The 24,655-nt window shown below is 50.1% G+C and overlaps 1 protein-coding gene across 1 annotated transcript in view; it reads left to right on the top strand.

Annotated features, from left to right (window-relative positions):
* Positions 1-24,655, top strand: part of Dnah1 (dynein axonemal heavy chain 1) — a 71,079-nt gene that overhangs the window by 23,766 nt on the left and 22,658 nt on the right. The window contains exons 22-47 of the mRNA XM_042284560.2: positions 95-307; positions 1,402-1,566; positions 2,020-2,141; positions 2,281-2,386; positions 2,848-3,027; positions 3,283-3,423; positions 3,896-4,059; positions 4,681-4,794; positions 5,130-5,318; positions 5,538-5,643; positions 6,201-6,314; positions 6,821-6,970; positions 7,298-7,384; positions 7,493-7,679; positions 9,594-9,685; positions 9,860-10,014; positions 12,065-12,242; positions 12,983-13,177; positions 13,258-13,377; positions 13,616-13,774; positions 13,871-13,978; positions 15,044-15,184; positions 15,325-15,485; positions 15,944-16,101; positions 16,682-16,855; positions 17,614-17,652. Of these exons, the coding sequence (XP_042140494.1) occupies positions 95-307; positions 1,402-1,566; positions 2,020-2,141; positions 2,281-2,386; positions 2,848-3,027; positions 3,283-3,423; positions 3,896-4,059; positions 4,681-4,794; positions 5,130-5,318; positions 5,538-5,643; positions 6,201-6,314; positions 6,821-6,970; positions 7,298-7,384; positions 7,493-7,679; positions 9,594-9,685; positions 9,860-10,014; positions 12,065-12,242; positions 12,983-13,177; positions 13,258-13,377; positions 13,616-13,774; positions 13,871-13,978; positions 15,044-15,184; positions 15,325-15,485; positions 15,944-16,101; positions 16,682-16,855; positions 17,614-17,652 (3,718 nt within the window). The remainder of the gene's footprint in view (positions 1-94; positions 308-1,401; positions 1,567-2,019; positions 2,142-2,280; positions 2,387-2,847; positions 3,028-3,282; positions 3,424-3,895; positions 4,060-4,680; positions 4,795-5,129; positions 5,319-5,537; positions 5,644-6,200; positions 6,315-6,820; positions 6,971-7,297; positions 7,385-7,492; positions 7,680-9,593; positions 9,686-9,859; positions 10,015-12,064; positions 12,243-12,982; positions 13,178-13,257; positions 13,378-13,615; positions 13,775-13,870; positions 13,979-15,043; positions 15,185-15,324; positions 15,486-15,943; positions 16,102-16,681; positions 16,856-17,613; positions 17,653-24,655) is intronic.

Below are 24,655 nucleotides of genomic sequence, written 5' to 3'. Positions count from 1 at the left end.
GGCAGAGTCCATGATGTCCCTGCCCAGTGCTGGTCAGATGGCATAACAGCCAGTCCTTTCCAAGCACACAGCTCTTGACGGTTTCCTACCCCAGGCACTAGACAAGATGGAGAAGGAATGGTCATCCATCCTGTTCAACGTGTTGCCCTACAAGGAGACAGACACCTACATCCTCAAGAGCCCAGACGAAGCCTCCCAGCTGCTCGATGACCACATTGTCATGACGCAGAGCATGTCCTTCTCCCCGTACAAGAAGCCCTTTGAGCAGCGCATCAACTCCTGGGAGACCAAACTCAAGCTGACCCAGGTGGGCCTTCTTCCCTTTGTCCCCCACCTGCGAAGGAGCACTGTCCGCCAAGCGGCACTTAACTGTATTTAGGTCTGTCACTTGGCCCCCGTTGCCCCAGCTCCCGGATCTCTGACCAGCCTCCATGTGGAGGAGGGTGCCAGGACGGTGCCCCTCACGTAGGAGGTAGAGCTACTGAAAGAGGAGGTCAAGGCTGCGGAAAGAGTGGCCCTCAATTTAGACAATGTGGCTGCCTGAGCTTGGGACAGTCTAGTCATTGGAACTTTATGGGTTGGACACTATGAGGCCCCCAGGTGCCTCAGTGTTCTTTCCCACCCTGTCCTGAGCCTCCCATTCCCATCCCCTTTGGTGATACTTTGAGGAGAGAGAGGTCAGGGTGCTTAGGACTATAGCTGTCTCCAGCTTTCAAGACCAGAGGCAGGGGCTGCCCGCAGCAGAGCCCTAGAGGGCAGGCCTGAAGGTGTGTCCCACAGCCTTCTCCTTCAGTCCTTCTTGGGTGTTGTACACATACCAGTGAAGGCCAGAAGTCAGGTGAAGGGGAATTATTCACGCAGCATTGATCACAGGCCCCTCTGCTGTGCTCACACCTGTAATCCCAGCCCCACCTCCCATCTCCCCCAAAGCTTAGCACAAGCAACTCACGACTCACCCACACCGGCCTACAGGATATTCCCAGTGAGGCCCTCGCTCAGCACCCCTTAAAGAGGCTTCACACATACGGGGTCCTTAGCGACCCAGGAGCAGAGTGACCACTAGTGTATTCCTCAAGAACGGGAGCCCATGCCCGCTTCCCCTCATCTTCTTGGTGCCCGTTTTAAGCCTGGCATGGGCCTGATACAGAGCTAACCATGGTGCTGATAATCAACCATCTCTCCTGAGCAGAGATGAAGGAATCACTTTGCACTGATGGGTAAAGACGAGGTAAATCCCGGGTGGGGAACTGGGAGACAGAAAGGAAAGTTACCCAGTAGACACTGGCTCTGATCTGGGTGTTCTGCCCGGCACTCTAATGGGGTGACATGTCTCCATCATGGACACGAAACCCTATCTGAGCCCCCAACTCTGACAGTACCTCCCCTGCCCTGCCTCCCCAGGAAGTGCTAGAGGAATGGCTGAACTGCCAGCGCGCCTGGCTCTACCTGGAGCCCATCTTCAGCTCTGAGGACATCACCCGGCAGCTGCCCGTGGAGAGCAAGCGCTACCAAACCATGGAGCGCATCTGGAGGAAGATCATGAAGAACGCCTATGAAAACCGGGAGGTGAACCATGGGGCGGGGTGGGGGGAGACCAGGAGGTGAGCCCCAGGGGCCTGGGAAGGCTGCTAGGACCCCCAAGGGACCCTAATTACATGGCTGGGGATTTCCTGGTCTTTTCCCTCCCTAAATAAGGATGAAGGACCAATCCGAAGGCTTTGGTTGTGGCATGTGTCCTTGGGAGTGGAGTCCTGGTACCGGAGATGCCCCTCAGACACAGTGGTTTTAGCGTTTTAGAGATCCTGCCCAGTCCTGCAGCAAGACAACTCCTTAGCCTTATTACCCTTCTTTTTTGACTACAGAATGGTTTCTCAGGGCTGATGGAGGCACTCCTTAGACCAGGCGTCAATTTCCTGCCCCTCACCCTCCCTGGCGGTGTCTGGCTGGCGTGGGCACTGTCTGCTGACACCACCCTACTCACTCCCACTTTCTCTCCCTGGCTGGGTCTGGTTCCTGCAGGTGATCAATGTGTGTGCTGACCAGAGGCTGCTGGACAGCCTGAGGGACTGCAACAAACTGCTGGACCTGGTACAGAAGGGCCTCAGCGAGTACCTGGAGACCAAGCGGAGTGCCTTCCCCAGGTAGGGACCGCAGCCCAAGACCCCATGGTGGGCTCTCGGCTGCTCTTCCAAGCTAGGAAGCACCATGTCGGTGGTTTGGGGGCTGCCGGGGCCCGGCAGGTCCACCTGACCTTCTTTACCCCCAATGTTCCCTTGGAAGATTCTACTTCCTGTCAGATGATGAACTCCTGGAGATCTTGTCACAAACCAAGGACCCCACGGCTGTGCAGCCCCACCTGCGGAAGTGCTTCGAGAACATCGCCCGGGTGTGTAGCCGGGCCTGAGGCGTGGCCTGAGTACTGGGGTGCTCGCCGGGGGAGACACCTCTCCTCTCGCGCCCATCCCTCTTAGAGATGAGAGGGCAAAAGAGACCCCGGTCCTCAGAGGCATACCCGGGGCTGGCAGGAAGCGGGTGTTAGCTAAAGAACCCACCCCTCCCCTTGAGCCTGGGAGCCCTGGGGTCCTAACTCAGCCAGCAGCTCCCGCCCTCCAGAATACTGAGACCCGTGAGGGGTGGAAGCGCAGAGGGCAAGCTTAGCCTCATTCCCCAGGGGCTTAGACACATCCTGTCAAGCTGCTGTTGCAGAAGGTCCAGGGAAGGCTAACCCTGGGGGGTGGCCCTGCACAGGGCAAGGGGCAGGGGTCTGGCCAGGTCAGCCTGGGGCTGAGGGCAAGCCCTCGGACACCCCAGAGTCGTCTGCTCCTACCCCACCCTGTTCGCCCTTAGCTGCTGTTCCAGGAGGACCTGGAGATCACACACATGTACTCAGCAGAGGGGGAGGAGGTGGAACTGTCTTTCTCCATCTACCCTTCCAACAATGTGGAGGACTGGCTGCTGGAGGTAGAGCGCAGCATGAAGGCCAGTGTGCGTGACATCATCGAGCGGGCCATCAAGGCCTACCCCACAGTGAGTACAGCCTTCCTGCTCGGCCGGCCGCCTCCAGTGCGCTCCCTCCTCAGCGCCCCTCTCCCGGCAGCCCGCCTCCATCCCCAGCCACCTGTCAGCCCTCAAGAGGCTCAGGGCGTCATAGCTGCCATCTTTCTGAGGGAACATTTGAACCCAGAGCTCGAACGGCTGAAGCACAGACAACGTTCGAGCGAGGAAGAGGACAGGGTCAGGGCTGGCAGCACCTGAGTCAGTCTGCTCATGTTGTCTCTCCAGATGCTCAGAACTGAGTGGGTTCTGAACTGGCCGGGCCAGGTGACCATTGCTGGCTGCCAGACGTACTGGACAATGGAAGTAGGCCAGTCTCTTGAGGCTGGCAACACCAGCAGCAAGCTTTTCCCCCAGCTCTCCAAACAGGTAGGGGTGAAGAAGACTGGTGCCCCCTACACCCCAACACCCCACACCCAGTTCTCCTAGGAACATTTGCCTGCATCAAGCCTGGAAGAGGCCAAAGGTGAGGTCCAAGGAGCAGATCAGACTCTGTAGCACCAGAAGAGGGGCCCTAAAGAGAGCTCTGAGACTGGGCAGGTGCCCCTCTCCTAACGGCCAGTGAGGCAGTCCCTAGGATTTTCCTGTACTGTCCCGTGGGCTATCCATGATCCGTGCTTATCGCCACACTCCAGACTCCATTCCCAGCCCTGAGCGTAGCGATGGCGCCGCACACCACCGAGGCGGGTACCATGCATGTGTTCTGTGTGCTCTTCCTTCTTCCCTGGCCCAGTCCTCGCTCTCCTCCCACCTCAGACCAGCAGAAGCCCACCCTCTGTGCGAGGAATGAGGGGCTCCCTCCAGAGCTCAGGTCTCTACAGTGATTTCCCCATGCCCTCAGCTCAGTGACCTGGTGGCCCTGGTTCGAGGGAAACTGTCCCGCATGCAGCGGGCAGTACTTTCGGCACTCATTGTGATTGAGGTCCACGCCAAGGATGTGGTGAGCAAGCTGATCGTCGAGAATGTTGTCAGTGTCCATGACTTCGAGTGGATCTCACAGCTCAGGTGAGGGTCATGGAGAGTGACCCCAGGGCCGGAATGGATGAGGCTAGGGGTGGGGATACTGTCAATCCACACGAGGCTTGTCTGTAGCTAGAGTTTTCCTGCCTTGCCCAGAGTCAGGACAAACCTCTGTCACCCGCCAGTCCCACAGCCGCTCAGACCCAACCAAGTAAACACAGAGACTTACATTGCTTACAAACTGTATGGCCATGGCAGGCTTCTTGCTAACTGTTCTTATAGCTTAAATTAATCCATTTCCATAAATCTATACCTTGCCACGTGGCTCGTGGCTTACCGGCGTCTTCACATGAGGCTTGTCATGGTGGCGGCTGGCAGTGACTCCCTTTCCCTTCCTGTTCCCTCAATTCTCCTTCTCTGTTAGTCCCACCTATACTTCCTGCCTAGCCACTGGCCAATCAGTGTTTTATTTATTGACCAACCACAGCAACAGATTTGACATACAGACCATCCCACAGCACTTGTCCCTGGCCTCAAAGCAGAAAAAAGATGGATAAGGGTATATTTTGTGTCTTTTTTCTCTAAAATGGTCTCCTCTTTTTAACTGTACACCTACCCAGTGGCCTGTGGCCCCATGTCCAGAAACCCGTGTCCCTGCATTGCTAGGTACTACTGGACAAATAATGACCTGTACATCCGTGCTGTGAACGCTGAGTTCATCTATGGCTACGAGTACCTAGGCAACAGTGGGAGGCTGGTGATCACTCCCCTCACTGACAGGTGAAGGCCCTCCCCAGCTGGCTTTTGAGTAAGGGAAATGGGTAGCTTTAGGTCAGCCAGCCCGCCCGGGGGGGGGGGTCTAAACAAAGCTCAGCAAGGCGCAGAAATGGGGCAGGAGAGACTACCCCGGTACCCAGCCCCAGGCTCCCGTCCTGACCCTGGCCGTCGGGCGGGGCTGGCATACCTGGTCCTGAGAGGAGGGGGGAGGAGGAAGAGCTGCTGATCCTCAGGGTCCTGGGGGGGTGGGGGGGAGTGCCTCGAGTCTGTGGAACACCCCAGGAAGAGGAGCGCCCGGGATGGCTGGGGCCCATGCCCACCTCCTTTCTCTCCCACAGGTGCTATCTGACCCTGACTGGAGCCTTGCACCTCAAGTTTGGAGGTGCGCCAGCGGGCCCAGCCGGCACAGGGAAGACCGAGACCACGAAAGACCTGGGAAAGGCCTTGGCCATACAGACAGTTGTGTTCAACTGCTCTGACCAGCTCGACTTCATGGCCATGGGCAAGTTCTTCAAGGGTCTGGCCAGGTGAGAGTGGGTGTGAGCCGGCACAGGGAGAAAGAAGCAGGGGAGAACACTGGCTAAGAGGCGACTCCCGGGGACAGAGAGGAGTGGCAGACGTCAAAGGCCCAGCTCAGTGGGCTAGGGGTGGAGCACTTCCTCCCCAGGGAGGCCAGAGGGTTGTTGGGAGGAGGTACCAAGTGTGCGCTGAGTGCGCGCCCCACCCCAATGCCTTGTTTTGCCTAGCGCCGGGGCCTGGGCCTGCTTCGACGAGTTTAATCGGATTGACATCGAGGTGCTGTCTGTGGTGGCTCAGCAGATCACCACCATCCAGAAGGCACAGCAGCAGCGGGTGAGCCTGGGGCACCCTAGAGGGATGGCACTGCCCCCACCACCCCGAGTGCCATGTCTAAAAGGATGTTATAGTCAATTCCAAACCACACATCCTGCCCTCAGGCCTTACCTCAGGTAAAGGGAGTCCTGTCCTACACCCTAGCTCTTATGGAAAGCCCAGGGCATCGGTCCTCTCACCCGCCTTGTTCAGGGTAGCCAAGGATCTTGACCAAGGGACAAGCGCTGAAAAGCTGATGCACCCCACTTGAAGTAGAGCCCTAGGTTCTCTTCAGGGCTGAGTTTGAGTAAATCTTAAGGGTCCAGTCAGAACTGTGAATAGTGGATGTAGGGAAGCAGCAACTGTGTGGAAACCTCTGAGGAACTGGAGCCAGGTCCTGGTAGCCCATGGGAGATCATTGAGACCTAAGGTGCTTAGGATAGATCCTGGGAGATCTAACCCAGCACCAGGAATCCAGCCTGGCTGACCTCAACGGCATGAAGGAGCCCAGTTAAAGGACAGGAAGGTCTGGGCATCTTTAATCTCTTGGTGGGCCAACCCCTGCCCCTCACATACAGGTGGAGCGCTTCGTGTTTGAGGGTGTTGAAATCCCCCTGGTACCATCCTGTGCCGTGTTTATCACCATGAACCCAGGCTATGCCGGCCGCACCGAGCTGCCTGACAACCTGAAGGTAAGTCGAGGCCCGGGGTGGTCGGAAGGTGAGGGGGCTCTAGCCTGAACTCTAGGATGCTCAGGTTCTGGTTTGAGAATGCACAGCTAGCTGCCGAAGAACTGCGACTCCCTGTGGCAGCACTCCTGTCCAGGGAACCCATCGGACCACACCCAGCTACAGAGCGGAGGCCCTGGACTTGTCTCAGGGCCTGGGAGAAGTCTGGGATTCCTGTGGGTGCAGGGCGCAGGGCATCTGGCAGAAGCTGCTGAGGTGGGTGTGTGAGGAAAATGGGAAGACAGGCAGCGAGAGGGGCCCTCTCCTGGAAGTTACATGGAGAAGGTGTCCATCGACACCAAGCAACTATTTCTAATGGTAAGCGCGGCCCAGCCGCTGCAGGGTGGAAGCCTCAGGGTGCCGGTGTGGCCCAGAGAATCCCAGCTGTGATCAGACGGTCCAGAGGATGGGCTAAGTCCCGGGCTGGGGCTGTGATCTGTCTGCCTTTCACGTGTACGTTGTGTGTCCAGGCCCTCTTCCGACCTGTGGCCATGATGGTCCCCGATTACGCCATGATCGCCGAGATCTCCCTCTACTCCTTTGGCTTCAATGAGGCCAACGTGCTGGCCAAGAAGATCACCACCACCTTCAAGCTGTCTTCTGAGCAGCTCAGCTCCCAGGTAAGGCCCCCGGTTAGTTCCACAGACTCGGACTGAAGTGTGGCCATCTACTTCCACCTCGAGAGCTATTCCAAATTCACCTTCTGTGAGGGAGAGATTCAGAACAGGCATGCCTATAAGCCGGAGAGTTGTAGGGAGGATGAAGTACAAGGTCCCGGAGAAGGGGCACCTAGCCCGGGATACAGTGTGCAGGCCTGTGGGGAAAAGGACATCTCAGCTACAGGATGGGTGATGAGGCACGGCCAGGTTCCACGCCGGAGGCAGTGTTGACAAGACCGAACCAAGAAGGACAGCGCCCACACGAGCTTCTTCCCATGGTGCCAACAGGATCACTATGACTTTGGAATGAGAGCTGTGAAGACTGTCATCTCAGCCGCTGGGAACCTCAAGAGAGAAAACCCCACCATGAATGAGGTGAGCTCTAGCCACAGAGCTCCCACGGAGAGGGCTTCAGGAGGGTCCCCGCCCTGGAGGGGCAGCCCCAGCCCACCACCCTGAAGCCCTTGCCGGCCCCTACTACAGGAGCTGATCTGCCTTCGGGCCATCCGGGACGTGAACGTGCCCAAGTTCCTGCAGGAAGACCTCAAGCTCTTTGCAGGGATTGTGTCCGATCTGTTTCCTACCATCAAGGAGGAGGAGACTGACTATGGCATCCTGGACCACGCCATCCGCAAGGCCTGTGAGAAGAGCAACCTCAAGGACGTGGAGGGTGAGCTCTGGCCCCAGGATTTCTACAGACCTATGGGGTTCCAATCTGAGGAGGTGCTGGCTCCAGCCACCTTGGAATCCAGGGCTGGAGACAGGGACCGGGCAATGCTGTCTCCAGGGTCCCTCGCCACTGACCAAGGTGCCCCTGGACTTGTCCTTACTAGTGCTCTCCAGGTGATGGGCAGCATGTTTCTTTACCAAGACCCACCAGTTAAGGTCTTCTGCCCATGGTAGCAGCCACCCCAACCCAAGGTCCCCTCTCTAGCCTTGCTTCATGCAGCAATGAGTGTTTATTGAGTGTCTTAGTTAGGGTTTCTGTTGCTGTGACAAAACAACCTGACCAAAACAATTTGAGGAGAAAAGGGTTTATTTTGTCACATAACTCTCAGGTCACACTCCATCACTGGAGGAAGTCAAGGCAGGAACCTGAAAGCAGAAACGGAAGCGAAGGCCGTGGAGGAGTGCTGCTTACTGGCTTGCTCCCATGGCTTGCTCCGCCTGCTCCTTGTTCATTTGTTTGGGTTTTTGCTGCTTTTTGTTTGTTTTGTTTTTTTGAGACAGGGTTTCTCTGTGCAGCTCTGACTGTCCTGGAACTCGCTCTGTAGACTAGAGCTGGTCTTGAACTCAGAGATCCACCTGCCTCTACCTCCACAGTGCTGGGATTATAGCCATGCGCCACCACTGCCCACCTGGCCTCGGCCTGCTTTCTTATAGCACCCAGGACCACCAACACAGGGGTGGCACCACCCACAGTCGTGAAGAAAATGCCACACACTTGCGCACAGTCCAATAGGATGGGAACTTTCCTCAGTTGAGGTTCCCTCTTGCCAAATGGCCCAAGCTTGTGCCAAGCTGACATCCACTGGTTGAGACTGTCCTCTCCCCAGTTTGGCTGCTGGTGTAGGGGAACACCACAGCCTGGTCACCACATGTCCATGCAGCTGGCATTCTTTTTTTTTTTTTTGGTTTTTCGAGACAGGGTTTCTCTGTGTAGTTTTGGTGCCTTTCCTGGAACTCACTTGGTAGCCCAGGCTGGCCTCAAACTCACAGAAATCCACCTGCCTCTGCCTCCCGAGTGCTGGGATTAAAGGCGTGCACCACCAACGCCCGGCACAGCTGGCATTCTTGATCCCCACAGGCACAGCCGCTCCGCTTCTCCTCCCAGCACCTCCCAGAAGGTCCTTAGGGGCGGGGACTCTCTAAGGAAGGCATGTCTGACCACACAGGCCTCCACTAGGGCCTGATCAGTTCATTTGCTCATCTCAGCCCTGTGGGGCCCCTTCCTCGGTGCTTCCCATGGCTTTCTGTTCCACGTGTAGCGTAACACTCCCTCCCCTGGCCACCTCCTCCAGCAAGCCTATTAAATCAAGCCCTGGGCTCTTCTCTTGCCCCACAGCCTTGGGTCAGCTTCCTCCTCCCTCACTCTTTGTACCCCATCCCTTTGGCAGGGACCCCTGAGCCTGACAGAGCCACAACTACCCCCAACCCCTAAGGCCAAGGCAATGTGCTCTTTCCCAAAGCTCCTGACTGACTGGGATTCTGACCCTTGAATTCTGCCTCACACTGGAAAGCACTTTCTCGGGCAGCTGCTCTCAGGAGACTGGGCAGTCGCTTCGGGAAAGAAGTTCATTCTGAGGCCCATAATGGCTGCCCCAACCAGACAGTGGTGGGCAGTGGTGGTGACACTAATGTGGACGGGCATCTAGGGAGGTCCTGCTCCGTGCCCTGCAGGCCCTGTGCGAGGGGCGTCCCCCGCCCCTGCCTATGGCACAGGCGTTACTGCCCTTCCCCACTTTGCAAATGAAGACACTGAGGCTCAGGGGTCCATGTGACACACCTGAGGCCACACAAGCTAGCCACAGGGACATGACTCAACCCCACCCTCTGACCCAGGTCCCCCCGCCCTGTCCCCTAGGCTTCCTGATCAAGTGCATCCAGCTTTACGAGACCACGGTGGTACGGCACGGCCTCATGCTTGTCGGGCCCACGGGCTCTGGCAAGAGTAACGTAAGCAGAAGCAAGCGCAGGGCCCTGGGGGGTGGCGGTGGGGGTCGTGCACCTCCAACAAGGGCACCTGCACCCCACTGCTCCCCACTTCCTGTAGCCCCCAGCCCGCTGCATCCACCCCTGCCCTCTGAGAAGCCAGGAGGTTTCACTCTCTGGCGGTGACTCCCTCCGCAGTGTTACAGAGTCCTGGCCACCGCCATGACGATGCTGAAAGGGCAGCCATCCATCAGCGGTGGTGTGTACGAAGCTGTCAACTACTACGTGCTCAACCCCAAGTCCATCACGATGGGCCAGCTCTACGGGGAATTTGACCTGCTCACCCATGAGTGGTGAGTGGCCCCGGAGTTGCTGCAGACTGCACTCTCGGGCTGCCTGCAGCGGCAGTTGGGAATTGGAGCAGAAAGCCTGGGGTTATAATAGCCAGCACTCCACTTCCTCCCGGTGACTTTCCTCTGTTACATCGTTTGCACTGTGATGACAATAATGGCAGTGTGACCGTGGCAAGGAAAGGAACCTAACACATGAACAACAACACAAACAACAGCAACAAAAACAAAACAAAAAACCCTATTCTATTTCTCCAAAGCCACCCCTCTCCTGCTGGAAGTACCTTCTTAGTGGTGGTGCGCCATGAGCCCAGTAAGTGGTGGGCGCTAATGAGAGTCACCTTCCTTTTCCAGTACGGACCTGCTTTGCTTTTCCCATTGCTGTGTAGTGGTCTTTCCATGCCTACTCCAGACTCATGGGAGCGGTGGTGGGGTCCATGGGTGAGCCCAGGAAAATGTCCCATTGAAGAAAAAAGTCATTTAACTATATCTTTCCAAGCATGTTAACGAAGACTTTGTTCAGGAGCATGACCACAAGTATAGGATCTGCTGGGGCAGGTTCTCAGGGTAAGGAGCAGAATGTGCTCAACTCCAAACACAGCACAGGCCAGTGGGGCCGGGTGGACACCAGTGGGTAGAAGGTTTCTAAGAGGGCCAAGTGGTCAGACCTCACCTGGAGGGGAATGGGGAACCCAAACAGGTGTTGAGGTGGGTAAGTGTGTCGGGTGAGGGCATGTCTAAACGGACTTAGCAGGCTGGTTACAATTGCTGACTTTATGGGGAAGTGCGCATGTGGAGCCTAGGAGACTATCGGGAACCAGGCAGAGACTTTCCCTGGCATATGAAACTTCTGGAAGCTGAGCCTTTCTTAGATTCCGAAACAAAACTGGGCCCTTCTCCAGCTCTTCTCACCTTCCAGAACTAAATGTGCCTCTGCCTCTGCTGGTGCCTCTCCCATTGGGACACCACCATTTACTTTCATTTAACGTGACTTCCATGGGAACTCAGCAGAGAGGGATTTAAAATGTTCTCATTATACCATGTTACACTAAAAACCTCCGTTTTTTTCTATTGTGTTTTTTTAATGAGTGCAGATATGGTAGAGTTAAAAAAGATGAGAACCAATGATCTCAATACATTATATGCAAGTAATATACAAAAAAATTAAAGATACCGTTAAAGAAATCAATAGACAGGTCATAAATTTGTAAATACATTTGTATCTATATGTGACCTTAGAGTTTTTTTATTCAAAATATAGGAGAACCCTGGCAGTCCCCACCCCACCCCACCCGACATTTCATTTTCTGTAGATTCATTTACCTGGGGTCAAGCCCAATCTGTAACTATTAAATGCAAAATTCATGCATTTTAAATTGTATACCATTCTGAGTAGTGGGAAGAAATCTTGTACTGAGCCATTCCATCCCACCATGAGAAATGAATTGGTCCTTTGTCCAGTGTGTCCATGCTGTATACACTACTCCCCCAACAGCACCTGTTAGCCATGGAAGTCAGTTACCGCATTGACTCATGGTCTCACTGCTTATATTTAAATAAACCCTGTTTTAACTAACTATGGCCCCATAGTGTAAACTTTTATTACAGTATCCTGTTACAATTGTTCTGTTTGTTAATATACCTAAATTATAAATCAACTTTCTCATATAGATTTACATGTAGGATAAAACAGCTTGTACATAGTATTATGTACTTACTACACACAGTTTCGGATATCCACAGTCGGGGTGGGAGGGTCTCGGAATGTATCTCTTGAAGATAAATTAATGATTTTAAGTAAGAAACCTGTTTTGTTTTGTTTTGTTTCGTTTTTCAAAATTGGCCAATACTTCAGTAACCACTTGGCAAACACAACAAAAACTGCATTATATCAGTGTATGAAGACAATATAATGAAACCTGTTATTAAACGTAATTAATGTATGCTAATAAAAGATAGGAGTCAGCTGGGTAACCAGGTTTCCCTGGGGGCCGTTTGTGCCTACACCCTGTGTTCCTGGCACCTACAGCTCTTTCCTCCCTGGTGGTTACAGGACAGACGGGATTTTCTCCTCCCTCATCCGGGCCGGGGCCATTGCTGCTGACACCAACAAGAAATGGTACATGTTTGACGGGCCAGTGGATGCCGTCTGGATAGAGAACATGAACACAGTGCTGGACGATAACAAAAAGCTGTGCCTCAGCTCCGGGGAGATCATCAAACTCACAGAGGTGTGCTGCATGCCTACCCACCCAGTCTCCTCCGCAGTTACACCATGGTGGCCAGGCCTCATGCCGCTCTACCCCCCACTTCACTGAGGAGCCTGGAAGGCAGGATCGCTGGCCCGGCCCCCAGGGCCCCTCCTCTAAGCCATGTCCTGTGCGGCTACCTTTCAGAAGACCTTCTTCCTATGGTGTTCCAAGCCTAGGGCCGTGACCGCTGCCTCACGCCTCCCAGGTCCACTCCACTTTGGGCCATGTCTGCCCATTCTTGCTCTATGTATTAACTCAGTTCTAGCAATGTGTTAAGGGGATGGGGACTCAGTGGCACAAACCTGGCCACAGGGACCTGCTTGTTCTGTGTAGCTCAGCTCTTGAGAAAGCCAGTTACGGCCTGGGTATGAGAGCATTTCAGAGTGCATACTTCACTAGACTCCTGAGGACCTGTGGCAGTTCATGTGAGCCTGTGTGCGTGGCTGGCGCTCTGAAGCAGAGCTCATGTGTCCTATCAGGTTTCCCAGGCCTCTAGGAGCGCCACACTGGCCAGAAAGTTCAGGACTCCCCAACTTCGGCTCTCCCCCAGGGCTCTGTGGATGGCCACATTCTCGGATGATGATCCAGGCATCACTGCACCTCACCCCAGCCCTGCTCCGCCCCACAACTGCCCACAGAGCCTCCTGGCAGGATGGGCAGACAGCTACCCACTTGGGGGTGGGTAGCTGGCCCACTTACATGTTGTATCTTGGCACCAGGCAATGACCATGATGTTCGAAGTGCAGGACCTGGCAGTGGCCTCACCGGCCACAGTATCCCGTTGTGGAATGGTGTACCTGGAGCCCAGCATCCTAGGGCTCATGCCATTCGTTGAGTGCTGGCTAAAACGTCTCCCTTCCATAATGAAGTCCCATGAGGAACATTTCCATAACCTCTTCGTCAAGTTCCTGGAGGTAGGTGAGGCTACCCAGCCAAAAGGGTCGGGGGGTATCGTCACCACCAGCCATGAGAGCCTGATGCTTCTTCCCAACAGAGTTCCATCTCCTTCATTCGATCCACAGTGAAGGAAGTGATTGCCTCAACCAACAGCAACCTGACCATGAGTCTCCTGAGGCTCCTTGAGTGCTTCTTCCAGCCTTTCCTCCCCAGAGAGGTACAGCCCAAAATGTAGGGCTGCAGGCCTGGTCCCCCTTGCCCTCTGTCCTCCCAGCTTGGCTGCAAAGAGCCTGTGAATCCCACCTCCAGCTTCCTAGAGGAACTGGACTGACTCCCCACAGCTCATGAGCCCACCCCATCCAATGCGCTGTAGGGAAATAAACTACATGATGTGCCCACTTAGGCTTCCCACTACTGCCACCGGCATAGCCTAACGCTGTTCCCTTTGTCCCCAGGGCATCAAAAAGATACCCTCTGAAAAGCTGAGTCATATCCCAGAGCTGATAGAACCCTGGTTCATCTTCTCTCTGGTCTGGAGTGTAGGCGCCACGGGGGACTACACCAGCCGCCTCCACTTCAGCCAGTGGCTAAGGGTGAAGATGGTGTTAGAACAGGTGAGAAGTGGCAGGACCAGGCCAGGCCTCCAGGCCAATGCCAGGCCGGCCGCACGCCGCCGGGGCTCACGAGGCTGCTTCCCTGGGTCCTGACAGGTGAAACTACATTTCCCAGAAGACGGGCTGGTGTTCGATTACAGACTGGATGATGCTGGGATCAGCAGCACTGAGGATGAGGAGGATGAAGAGGAGGAGGGCAAACAGGTGACCATGGGCTTGCCCAGGACTGAGGGAGGGCAGAGCCCCACGCCCTCGATGAATAATGGCCACTTAGAGAAGGCCACATTGACAGCCACCAGGTCTGAGGCTGTTGGCTGTTTCTGTCACCACCCGGAGCTTTACAGTCTACCAGCTGTTTACTGTTGTGTCCACTGTATAGGCATGGGAATTGAAACAGTCACCATCAGCTAGTCAGTGGTAGAGCTGACCTTGGGCATGGAGTTTGGAGGCTTCAGAGTGCCCACTTCCCAGACACATGTTTCTTCTGCATTGATGATGAATCCAAAGACTGGTCCTCTTTTCTAGTCAGCAGTCCCCATGTTCCCCGGAACCAAGCTCCCTAAGGGCCCAGGAGCATGCCTGGTACCCTCTTTAGTGTGTCCATCTTAGCTGTCAGCCAGTAGAGCTTCTGGGTCCACATTTATTCCAGGGCCAGGCCCCCTGAGCCCCAGAGGAGGTGACAGGAAGTCACTATGTAGAGTCTTGCTGTGGAACTTCAGGGTACATTTGGGTCTAAGAGTCAGAACTACCACCATGGGACATGTTGGTTTGGCCAAAGGGAGCCCTTCATCAAAGAAGTTTCGCAAGGGCCCTGGGTAAGGGAACTCGTGGGGCAGGGACAGCAAGGAGACAGTGTGAGGTGGCCTCTCCACATTCCACTGTCGGTGCCCTGGGCTCTGGTGTCCCCACTCCTTGATCAGCCTAAAATAAACAGTGAGCACCTTTGCCTTCCTGGGTTATTCAATTCCCAGAGCACCTTCCTGCCAAGACCTAGGGACTGACTGTGTGTAGGAATGCCACCACTCAGCAGCTGCAGTCAGGGAGCCCCCACCTGCTCAGCTGTGTTCAGAGAACCCCCACTCCTGGTGGTTTGTGTTGGGCGCCTTCCATCCCATGCAAAGAGCAGACCACAGGAGTTCCTGTCTCTGTCAGAAGTAGTCCTTCCCCAAGACGTCCTTGCCAAGACCCAGCAGAACAGTACCCCATCCTCAGGCCAGGAGAGGAATGGGAAGGGATTTCAGACCCACCCTGACCCAGATGTGGTTCCAGGTTGCCTGGGTAAAGTGGATGGACTCCTCGACCCCCTTCACCATGATGCCAGACACCAACTACTGCAACATCATTGTGCCCACCATGGACACCATGCAGATGTCCTACCTGCTGGGCATGCTGATCACCAATAACAAGCCTGTAAGTGCCCTCATCATGCCTGTCCCCGCCCAACCCAAGGCTCGGGTTAGGACATGGCTGGTCTTCCACGCCAACAAGTCGGTAGCTCCCTCTGCACCAGCCCTGCATGTGCCCCGCCTTCCTGATTGCCGTTCTCCCAGGTGCTGTGCATTGGGCCGACAGGCACAGGGAAGACGCTCACCGTCTCCAACAAACTTCTCCGGAACCTGCCGCTGGAATATATCAGCCACTTCCTCACCTTCTCAGCCCGCACTTCAGCCAACCAGACCCAGGACCTCATTGACAGCAAGCTGGACAAGAGGCAGGACACCTTTGGCTCCTTCCTCAGTCACAATGTCCCCAACCTTACCGAACCAGCTGCTCACCTCGCCCCACCAAGTTATGATCCTGGCTTTGCCTGAAATGACGCAGCGGAAGCCAGAAAACCCACTAGGGGACCTAGGTTTCCTTTCAGAGCTCTCCTTGCCTCTTTCAGGATCCTCCTAGTCTTTCTGCGGGGCTTTTACCGGCCGCTAAGGCAGGGCTGTGGGCTGCCTCAGAGATGGCTATTATCCACCTTTCTGAAAAGTAGGGCTCTTCTTAAATACCTCAGATACAGGTCAGCTTGTCCCAAATGTCCCAAGACAGAAGGCTGGGCACGAGGTTTAGCCATTTAGAGAAGGCTAAAATTTAGTGAGGTCCCATTCAGCTGACCCTTAGCTTCTCAGAGGACCAGGTGCCCATGGGTGCTGGGCTAACACAGCCCCCGCCCTCCCACAGGCGAAAGGGCGTATTCGGGCCACCCCTAGGGCGCAACTTCATCTTCTTCATCGACGACCTGAACATGCCAGCCCTGGAGACATACGGGGCACAGCCGCCCATAGAGCTCTTGCGCCAGTGGATGGACCACGGTGGCTGGTACGACCGGAAGATCATCGGTGCGTGCTGCCCTGGGGTGGCAGGGAGTGGCCGCAGGTGCTGGGTGACAAGCGCCGTGGGCACAGGGCAAAGACCGCTTTAGGGGTCCACAAAAAATAGTTTAATTCCTCCGAAAACTGGAGGGAATGAACTTAGGTCAAAGAAAAGTTTCAGTGCCTGTGAAAAACGTTCTCTCTGTATCAGTACTGCTGTAAATCACATTTTTGGATGCAGATATGTACGTGTGTTTGCACGAGCGTGTGTGTGTGTGTGTGTGTGTGTGTGTGTGTGTGTGTGTGTGTGTGTCGTGTTGAGCGTGTTGATCACTGTCGACTTCACTGAGGCAGGGTCTCTCGCCGAACCCAGAACTTGCTGACTCAGCATGCCTAGCTAGCCAGTCTACCCCTGTCTCTACCTCCTGAGTCACTAGGATCGCAGACGCCCTGGCTTTTATGTGGGTACTGGGCATGCAAATCCTCTGAGCCATCTCCCTAGCACCATAAATTCCAGTTTTAACAGACATTCTTATCATGGGCCAGGGGCCCACAGAAGTCATGTCATTCTGAGTGGACCCTTAACTGACTTCCTACTCCCACTCAGGAGCCTTTAAGAACCTGGTGGACATCAACTTTGTCTGTGCCATGGGTCCCCCAGGGGGAGGCAGGAACGCTATCACTCCAAGGCTGACACGCCACTTCAACTACTTGTCTTTCATTGAGATGGATGAAGTCAGCAAGAAACGCATCTTCTCTACAATCCTGGGATGTTGGATGGGTGAGTACAGGGTCGAGGCAGGAGAGGCCACAGACAAAGGCAGAAGAGCCCCAAGCTGGTTGTCACACCAGACAGCTGGACAGCACTGGGCAGGAGGAAGGCCCTGAGCTGCTGACTGCAACCCAAGCCTTACCCCTTTACTCGGTTGTTACAGCCGGCAAGTTCCTGAACCTCTGCAAACCTCTGTTTCTTTAGCCATGGGTGCTAATATTAATACCTACCCTCCAAGTCTTGAGAGTTAGGGTATGGCACCTAGCACCTAAGATTAAAGCCATGCAGCAATTCTGCATACTGCACCTGTGATAGACACATACCTCCGTATATGTATTCACTCACATCAAGACGTGCTAGTGTTTGCCCAGAAGCTCACACAGAATGACTGTAACTTTTGTACAACCGGAAAACACGGGAAAAACCAAAGAGACAAAGTAGCCCTGCTCCATCCTGGGGCTTGGAGAAAGTCCACCCAGGATGCTGTTTCTCCAGTAGCCCACCTCCCACTCAGCACACCCCACCATGGAGTGCCACTTGGCACCATGCTGGGCAAAGAGTGCTAGAAGTCAAGCCTTCCATCGGGCATGGGCCGGATGCTATAGACCAGGGCTCTCCTTCACATACAACTGGGGCAAGGGGCACATTGCTCTGAGAAAGGGTGGGAGGCAGCCGTGTGAGGAGCTCCCAGCAGGACACAGCTGGCCAAGGCGGCCCGCAAAGGACCACCTAACTCTGAACCTTGCATCTGTCCCTCAACCCTGCAGATGGACTCCTTGGAGAGAAAAGTTACCGAGAGCCTGTGCGTAAGTGTGGCCTGGGCCTGGGGAGATGTTGGGGGAAAGGGGATCATCTGGGGGTAACCCCGGACTCTGGCTTTAGCTGCTATGTTAACACTAGGATCGAGGACCATGGCAGGCCCTCCTTGGGCTCACATGGAGCCAGAGCCCAAGTCAGCCCTGGCCCTGGCTGCTCTTCAGGCTCCTGTAACACTCTTTAGCCATCCCATCGATCATGCCTCGGTTAGTGTCACACTGGTAGCAGGAAATGGACAATGAGTGGATAAAGGAAGGAATCCAATGAACTCTGGCTGTCTAAAAGAACCACAGTAACAAGAAAGCCAGCTTCTCCAAGGGGCAGGCATGAGCAGGAAAGCGGGTGATTTGCGGTAGGGAGCAGGCATCCCTCTCTCTTTTTTTTTAATTAACATTTTTTCTTTATTTTGCATACCGACCACAGTTTTCCCTCCTCCTCTCCTCCTGTTCCCCCCAATTCCTTCCTACCCCCCTCTTCCCATCCACCCATTCCTCCTCCATCTCCATTCAGAAATGGACAGGTGTAGATGTAACCAATCGTCTTATTAAAATAAGAAATACAGAGCCAATGTAAAAGAAAGCCGAGAGGTCAGAGCTCAGAGATAAAATCTTACCTCCTGCAGTGCTCCTAACTTCCCCGAGAGAGCTACTTCCTGTTTGTCTGTGTTTAAATAGTCTTTCTGTTCTGCCTTCTCATTGGTTGTAAACCCAACCACATGACTGCCTCATCACTGCCTGTAAGTACCGCCCTCCAGGTCTTAAAGGCGTATGTCTCCAATACTGGCTGTATCCCTGAACACACAGAAATCTACCTAGCTCTTCTAACCACCATGCTCTTGCTATGGCTCTAATAGCTCTGACCCCAGGGCAACTTTATTTATTAACATAAAATTAAAATTACATTTCAGTACAAATAAAATATCACCATATTTCCCCTTTTCTATTTTAATAAAAAGAAAAAAGGCAAAAGGTTATAACTAACAAAAGAAAAACTATATACAAAAGTACAATAATTATATACAATATATACAAGTAACAAATACCTAAACGATGTCTAGTCCATTTGTATTTGACAAATCAGAGAAAATAATTCCCTTATCTATCCTATTTTAGTAAGTCCAAAATGTATCTAACTCACTTTCTATCCTAATTAATCTTCCACTATAACTAACTAATCTTCAACTCCCTCAGAGACCCAAGAAGGAAATAATATTAGCTAACAAAAATAAAAACAGGAAGTGCACAAAAGCAACTTCCAAAAATTTTGTGAGTTGACAGAAACAGCCAGCTGCCTGGACAGTCACCTGAGGTTTCTCAGCAGTGTTGGGGCATCATCTTCAGCCTATAGGCTTATCGTATCTGACAGACTCATTTGTGAAGTAGGTTGTACACAAGGTCAACAGTTCAACCTCACATTGGGTGAGAGCAGTCCATGTACCAGAAACACCTGAATTCCACTAGTGTCATGTCATGATTCAGGATTTTAAATTCTGGAAATTGTTGATGGTTTTTGAATTCAGCTGCCCATTCTTCTTGGCTGTGTATATATGGCTTCATCTCAGCATCCCCTTCTTCTCCACATCCCTCTATTAAATGCCAGTCTACTATTGAGAGGCGTGAGCTTTCAGTTGCTGTTCCATTGCACAACAGAAGCCATCGGCCCACTGCCTGTTCAGCTGCCTTCTATGAAAAGGGTACTGTACCTTTTCCAGATTGTGAAGGCCACTTCAGGGATGGTGCCATATTGTCCTGGCCTCAGAAGATGCCTTCTGATAAAGCCATAACCACACTTGTTTTGACAGGAATCAGTAGTCCTTTGTTTCGTGTTCTGTCTGTCCATTTTTTCCTGTTGATTCGAGGATACTTTGTTGTCCAGTGGCTAACTTTTGCCACAATGAAAATTAACTCCATATGCAGTTTCTTCAATGCCCATATTTTCTCTGAAGTAGATTGGTACTGCCAGGAGCCGACATGTCTCAAAAAAGAAAAATTTCTAAGTTATTAAAACATTTTAAATGCCATATTCTGTAGATCTCTGAAGGGTTTGAAGATGACCTGTCTAAAATACATCTGCTCAATTTTTAAAACATATCTAATATGACTACAATTTCTATTGTAATATCTAACTACTAACTTTCATTTCTTTATATCCTAATAGTTGGTAATAATGTAAAGTATTTAAAACTAGTAATTGTCTTTTTCTTTTCTTTTCTTTCTTTCTTTCTTTCTTTCTTTCTTTTTTTTTTAAACAAGAACCTTAAATCTAATCTCCTTTGCTTAGCCTTTTTCCTAACCCTTGACAACTTGTAACCTACCCCCCTAAATAATGAAAATTATCCCAGACCCAAAACCCATTAAAAGAACCAAAAAACCACCCGCCCCACACCACTTCTTTGGCAATGTGGGTGTCATATTCTTAAAATTGCTTCCTGCTGGGTATGGGCGAAGTTATCTTTATCCTGAAAGAAAATTTTTTAGGTTAATTGTCAAATTCTAGGAAAGATAACTATATCCTTCATTATTATCCAGTCTATGTATAAAGTCAAAGTTCAGGGTTTATCTCAAGTCCTTATTCAAGTAGTCTTTGAGACTGGATCATCTCAGCTAGTCATCTCAAAATTGCTCTGAGCACCTTGTAGTTCAAAGCTGATCTATAGATGATGTTTGTCAGTTCAGTGATATTATTATTGTCCACGTGGAATTGTTGTTGTTGTGGGACCCCATCTTCTTCCTGGAGACTTCAGTTGATGTTAGGCCTGGCCATGATTTCCTGCAGAAAACTGATAAGAGACTCGAACACAAAGACATATATATGCAGCTAATTGAAGCCTTTTTTCTAGAATTAGTTAGTACTCTATATGACCATTCATATCTTAACAAAGTTTAAAATGTATATGTATATATTAATCTTGTAAATTTTGATATAAAATTTATACTTTAAGAAAAGTTTAAAGAATCAGAATAGAATCAAAGAGTTGAGATTAGTAATAGAAGAGTCCCTTAATTAATTTTGCTTTTGTCCTGTCCCATAGCAGAAAATGGCTCTTTCTGGCATGATACAGGGAGTTTGCATTTTCCTTTTAACAACATGCTTGAGTTTAAAGAAGGAGAGAGCCATTCTCCAACTCCAAAGTCAGCTTTAAATATTAATTGAACGGGGACTATTAGAAAACCAATAGTGTTAAATCTTTAGAGAAAAGCAGAAACAAACATTTAAGAAGACATAAATTTTTTTTTTTAGATTATATATACCCATACGCCGTTTCACTTTGTTTCCTGGGATAGATGATTTGTCCCTTTTCTTCAGTTGTCTCATTTGTCTTGTGTTCTTCAGATTCCTTAACCATCATTCTCCTAAAAGACAAAAACAAAAACCTTTCCCCAAGACTAACTTTGGGGATGTTCCCTTTTGGCAAGTTATTATCTGATTAAATGAAAAGGCATGTGTTACTGTACAAGTTAGTTTAAATTGGATGTTCATGCTGGTTGATGAACTATCATCTCCTCTAATTAAGAGGTTTCTCTTGTTCAAATCGAACCTTTATCAATTTTGATGGTACCCACAGCTTATCTTCTCCTGTAGAAACAAAAGCAAAACCTCGTCCCCAACGTAATACATACCCTGGTTTCCATTCTGAGGTCAGCACATCCTTAAAGTATATAGGCTGATTTAATTCTGTAGTTTTTTCTATTACCCAATGTCTCTCTGCAGCTGTTGTTCCTTTCTCATTGGCATTCAGAAAATTCAAAGTTAATAGAGCATTATGCAGTCTATTTCTGGGGGTTTTTGTTACTCCTTTCTGTTTATTTAGCATATCCTTTAGAGTTCTGTTTGATCTCTCTATAACTGCTTGACCTGTAGGATTATGTGGTATACCTGTAATATGCTTTATATTGTAATAAGCAAAACACTGTTTCATTTTAACAGAGACATATGATAGAGCATTGTCAGTTTTGATTTGTGCAGGTATACCCATGATGGCCATAACTTCTAGCAAATGAGTGATTACAGAATCAGCTTTTTCAGAACTCAAAGCAGTTGCCCATTGAAAACCTGAATAAGTATCAATGGTGTGGTGTACATATTTCAATTTTCCAAATTCTGCAAAGTGAAACACATCCATCTGCCAGATTTCATTCCTCTGAGTACCTTTTGGGTTACATCCTGCTGGTAATGGCGTTTGATTATAGAAGGAACAAGTAGGACATTTCTTTACTATTTCTTTGGCTTGTTGCCAGGTTATGGAAAAATCCTTTTTTAAACCTTTACTATTGACATGATGTTTTTTATGAAATTCTGAGGCCTCCAGCACATTTCCTATCAATAATTTATCAATCTCATCATTGCCTTGTGCTAAAGGGCCTGGCAGACCAGTATGAGATCGGATGTGAGTTATATATAAAGGATGACTCCTTTTCCTGATTGTATCTTGTAATTGAATAAATAGTGAAGTTAATTCTGAAGCATCAGGGATAAATTCTGCAGTCTCAATATGTAATACCACTCTTTCAGCATACTGAGAGTCAGTTACTATGTTGAGAGGTTCTGAAAAATCCATTAATACCAACAGAATAGCATACAATTCTGATTTCTGCACTGAATTATAAGGACTTTGTACCACTTTACTTAAATTTTCTGATTTGTAACCTGCCTTTCCTTGTTTGTTGGCATCTGTATAAAATGTACAAACTCCAGATATGGGTTTTTGCCGTACAATTCGAGGCAAGATCCAATCAGCTCTCTTTATAAAATCAATTCTGTTGCTTTTGGGATATTTGCTGTTAATTTCTCCCAAAAAATTACTGCAAGCTCTTTGCCAAGGTTCACTTTCTGTCCATAATTTTTCAATGTCCTCCTTAGTTAAAGGTACGACAATTTCTGCTGGGTCTATTCCTGCTAATTGACAAAGTCTCAATTTTCCTTTCCAAATCAAGTCAGAGATTTTTTCCCCATAAGTTTTTAATTTTTTATTTGGTTTATTTGGTAAAAATATCCATTCCAATATAATATCTTCCCTCTGTATTAATATTCCAGTAGGGGAATGCCTAGAAGGTAAAATAACCAAAATGCAATCCAGCTTTGGATCAATACGATCCACGTGCCCTTCATGTACTTTCTTTTCTACCAAGGCCAATTCTTTCTCAGCTTCAGGTGATAATTCTCTTGGACTATTTAAGTCCTTGTCACCTTTAAGGTTTTGAACAAATTAGTCAGTTCATCATTTTTTACCCCAACAATAGTTCGTAGATGAGAAATATCTCCAAATAATCTTTGAAAGTCATTAAGAGTCTGTAGTCTCTCTCTCCTAATTTGCACCTTTTGGGGTCTAATTTTTTGTAGCTCTATTTTATATCCTAAATAATTAATAGAATCCCCTCTTTGTATTTTTTCAGGAGCAATTTGTAATCCCCAGCAAGGCAAAATTTTCTTTACTTCTTCAAACATTCTTTCTAAAGTATCTGCATTTGAGTCAGCTAGTAAAATATCATCCATATAATGATAAATTATAGATTTAGGAAATTTTTTACGTATCACTTCCAATGGCTGTTGTACAAAATATTGACACAGAGTTGGGCTATTTAACATTCCCTGTGGGAGGACCCTCCATTGAAATCTTTTAACCGGTTGAGAATTATTATAAGTAGGCACTGTGAAAGCAAATCTTTCTTTGTCTTTTTCTTGTAAGGGTATTGAAAAGAAACAGTCTTTTAAATCAATAACTATGAGAGGCCATCCTTTTGGTAACAGAGTAGGCAAAGGAATTCCAGATTGTAGAGAGCCCATTGGCTGAATTACTTTGTTAATTGCTCTAAGGTCTGTTACCATTCTCCATTTACCAGATTTCTTTTTAATAACAAATACAGGAGAATTCCAAGGGCTGGTACTGTTCAATATGCTGAGCATTTAGCTGTTCTTCTACCAGTTCTTCTAAAGCCTGGAGTTTCTCTGTTGTTAAAGGCCATTGCTGAACCCATACAGGCTTGTCTGTTAACCATTTTAAAGGTAGAGCTGTTGGTATTTTTGGAGGATTATCAGTTGTTGTGCCCTGTTCTTGTATAATATGGATGGCTGGTGACCACTCAAAATAATGCCTTCTAATATTTCTCTCAGAAACATGTGCTAGTTTATGATTTGTTTCTGAGATTGGAGGGATTTTAATCTGAGTATTCCATTGTTGCAACAAGTCTCGACCCCACAGGTTCATAGCTATGTTAGCCACATATGGTTTTAATTTTCCTCTCTGTCCTTCTGGACCTATACATTCCAGCCATCTTGCACTCTGTTTTACCTGAGATAATGTCCCAATTCCTAACAGTTGAACGTTTACCTCTTGAAGAGGCCAAGCTGGATGCCAAAATTCTGGTGCAATTATGGTAACGTCCGCACCTGTGTCTACCAGACCAGACAACAAAACACCATTTATTTTTATCGTTAATTTTGGTCTTTGTTCATTAATAGAAGTTTGCCAAAAAATTTTCTTTATGTTTTCTCCTGAATTTTCTATTCTCTCTTTTTCATCATCCTGGCCAGCATGATTTATTCCAATAGTCATTTGGTTATTTAATCACTCAGAGCAGGGATTTCCTCTACAGCTGCAGGAAAGGTTTGAACTGGTTTTGCTATGGGGGCCTGCATGAGGCCCCTCTGGGAGTTTCCCGAAAACTGAGGCAAAGGATTACCCTGTCTGTCCTTTGTTGATCTACATTCGTTGGTCCAGTGTTTTCCCTTACCACACCTTCTGCATACTCCAGAAGGAAGGGGCATTCTGTTGCCATTGTTCCTTGAAGAAACATTGCTTCTAGGAATGACCTGTTTACAGTCCCTTTTAAAATGTCCTTGCTTTCCACACCCAAAACATCTAACACTCCTCAAACCTTTTGAAATTACTTCTCCTACCCACGTATCATCATGCTCATCAGCCTCAACATTAATTGTTTCTCTAATCCAATCTTCCAAAGGTGCAGATCTTGCCCTTAACGGCCTGATTATTCT

This window comes from Peromyscus maniculatus, chromosome 9 (genome assembly GCF_049852395.1).
Source record: "Peromyscus maniculatus bairdii isolate BWxNUB_F1_BW_parent chromosome 9, HU_Pman_BW_mat_3.1, whole genome shotgun sequence".
Lineage (NCBI taxonomy): Eukaryota > Metazoa > Chordata > Mammalia > Rodentia > Cricetidae > Peromyscus > Peromyscus maniculatus.
Note: the sequence above shows the minus strand (reverse complement) of the source record. Positions and strands in the feature narration are given on the sequence as shown.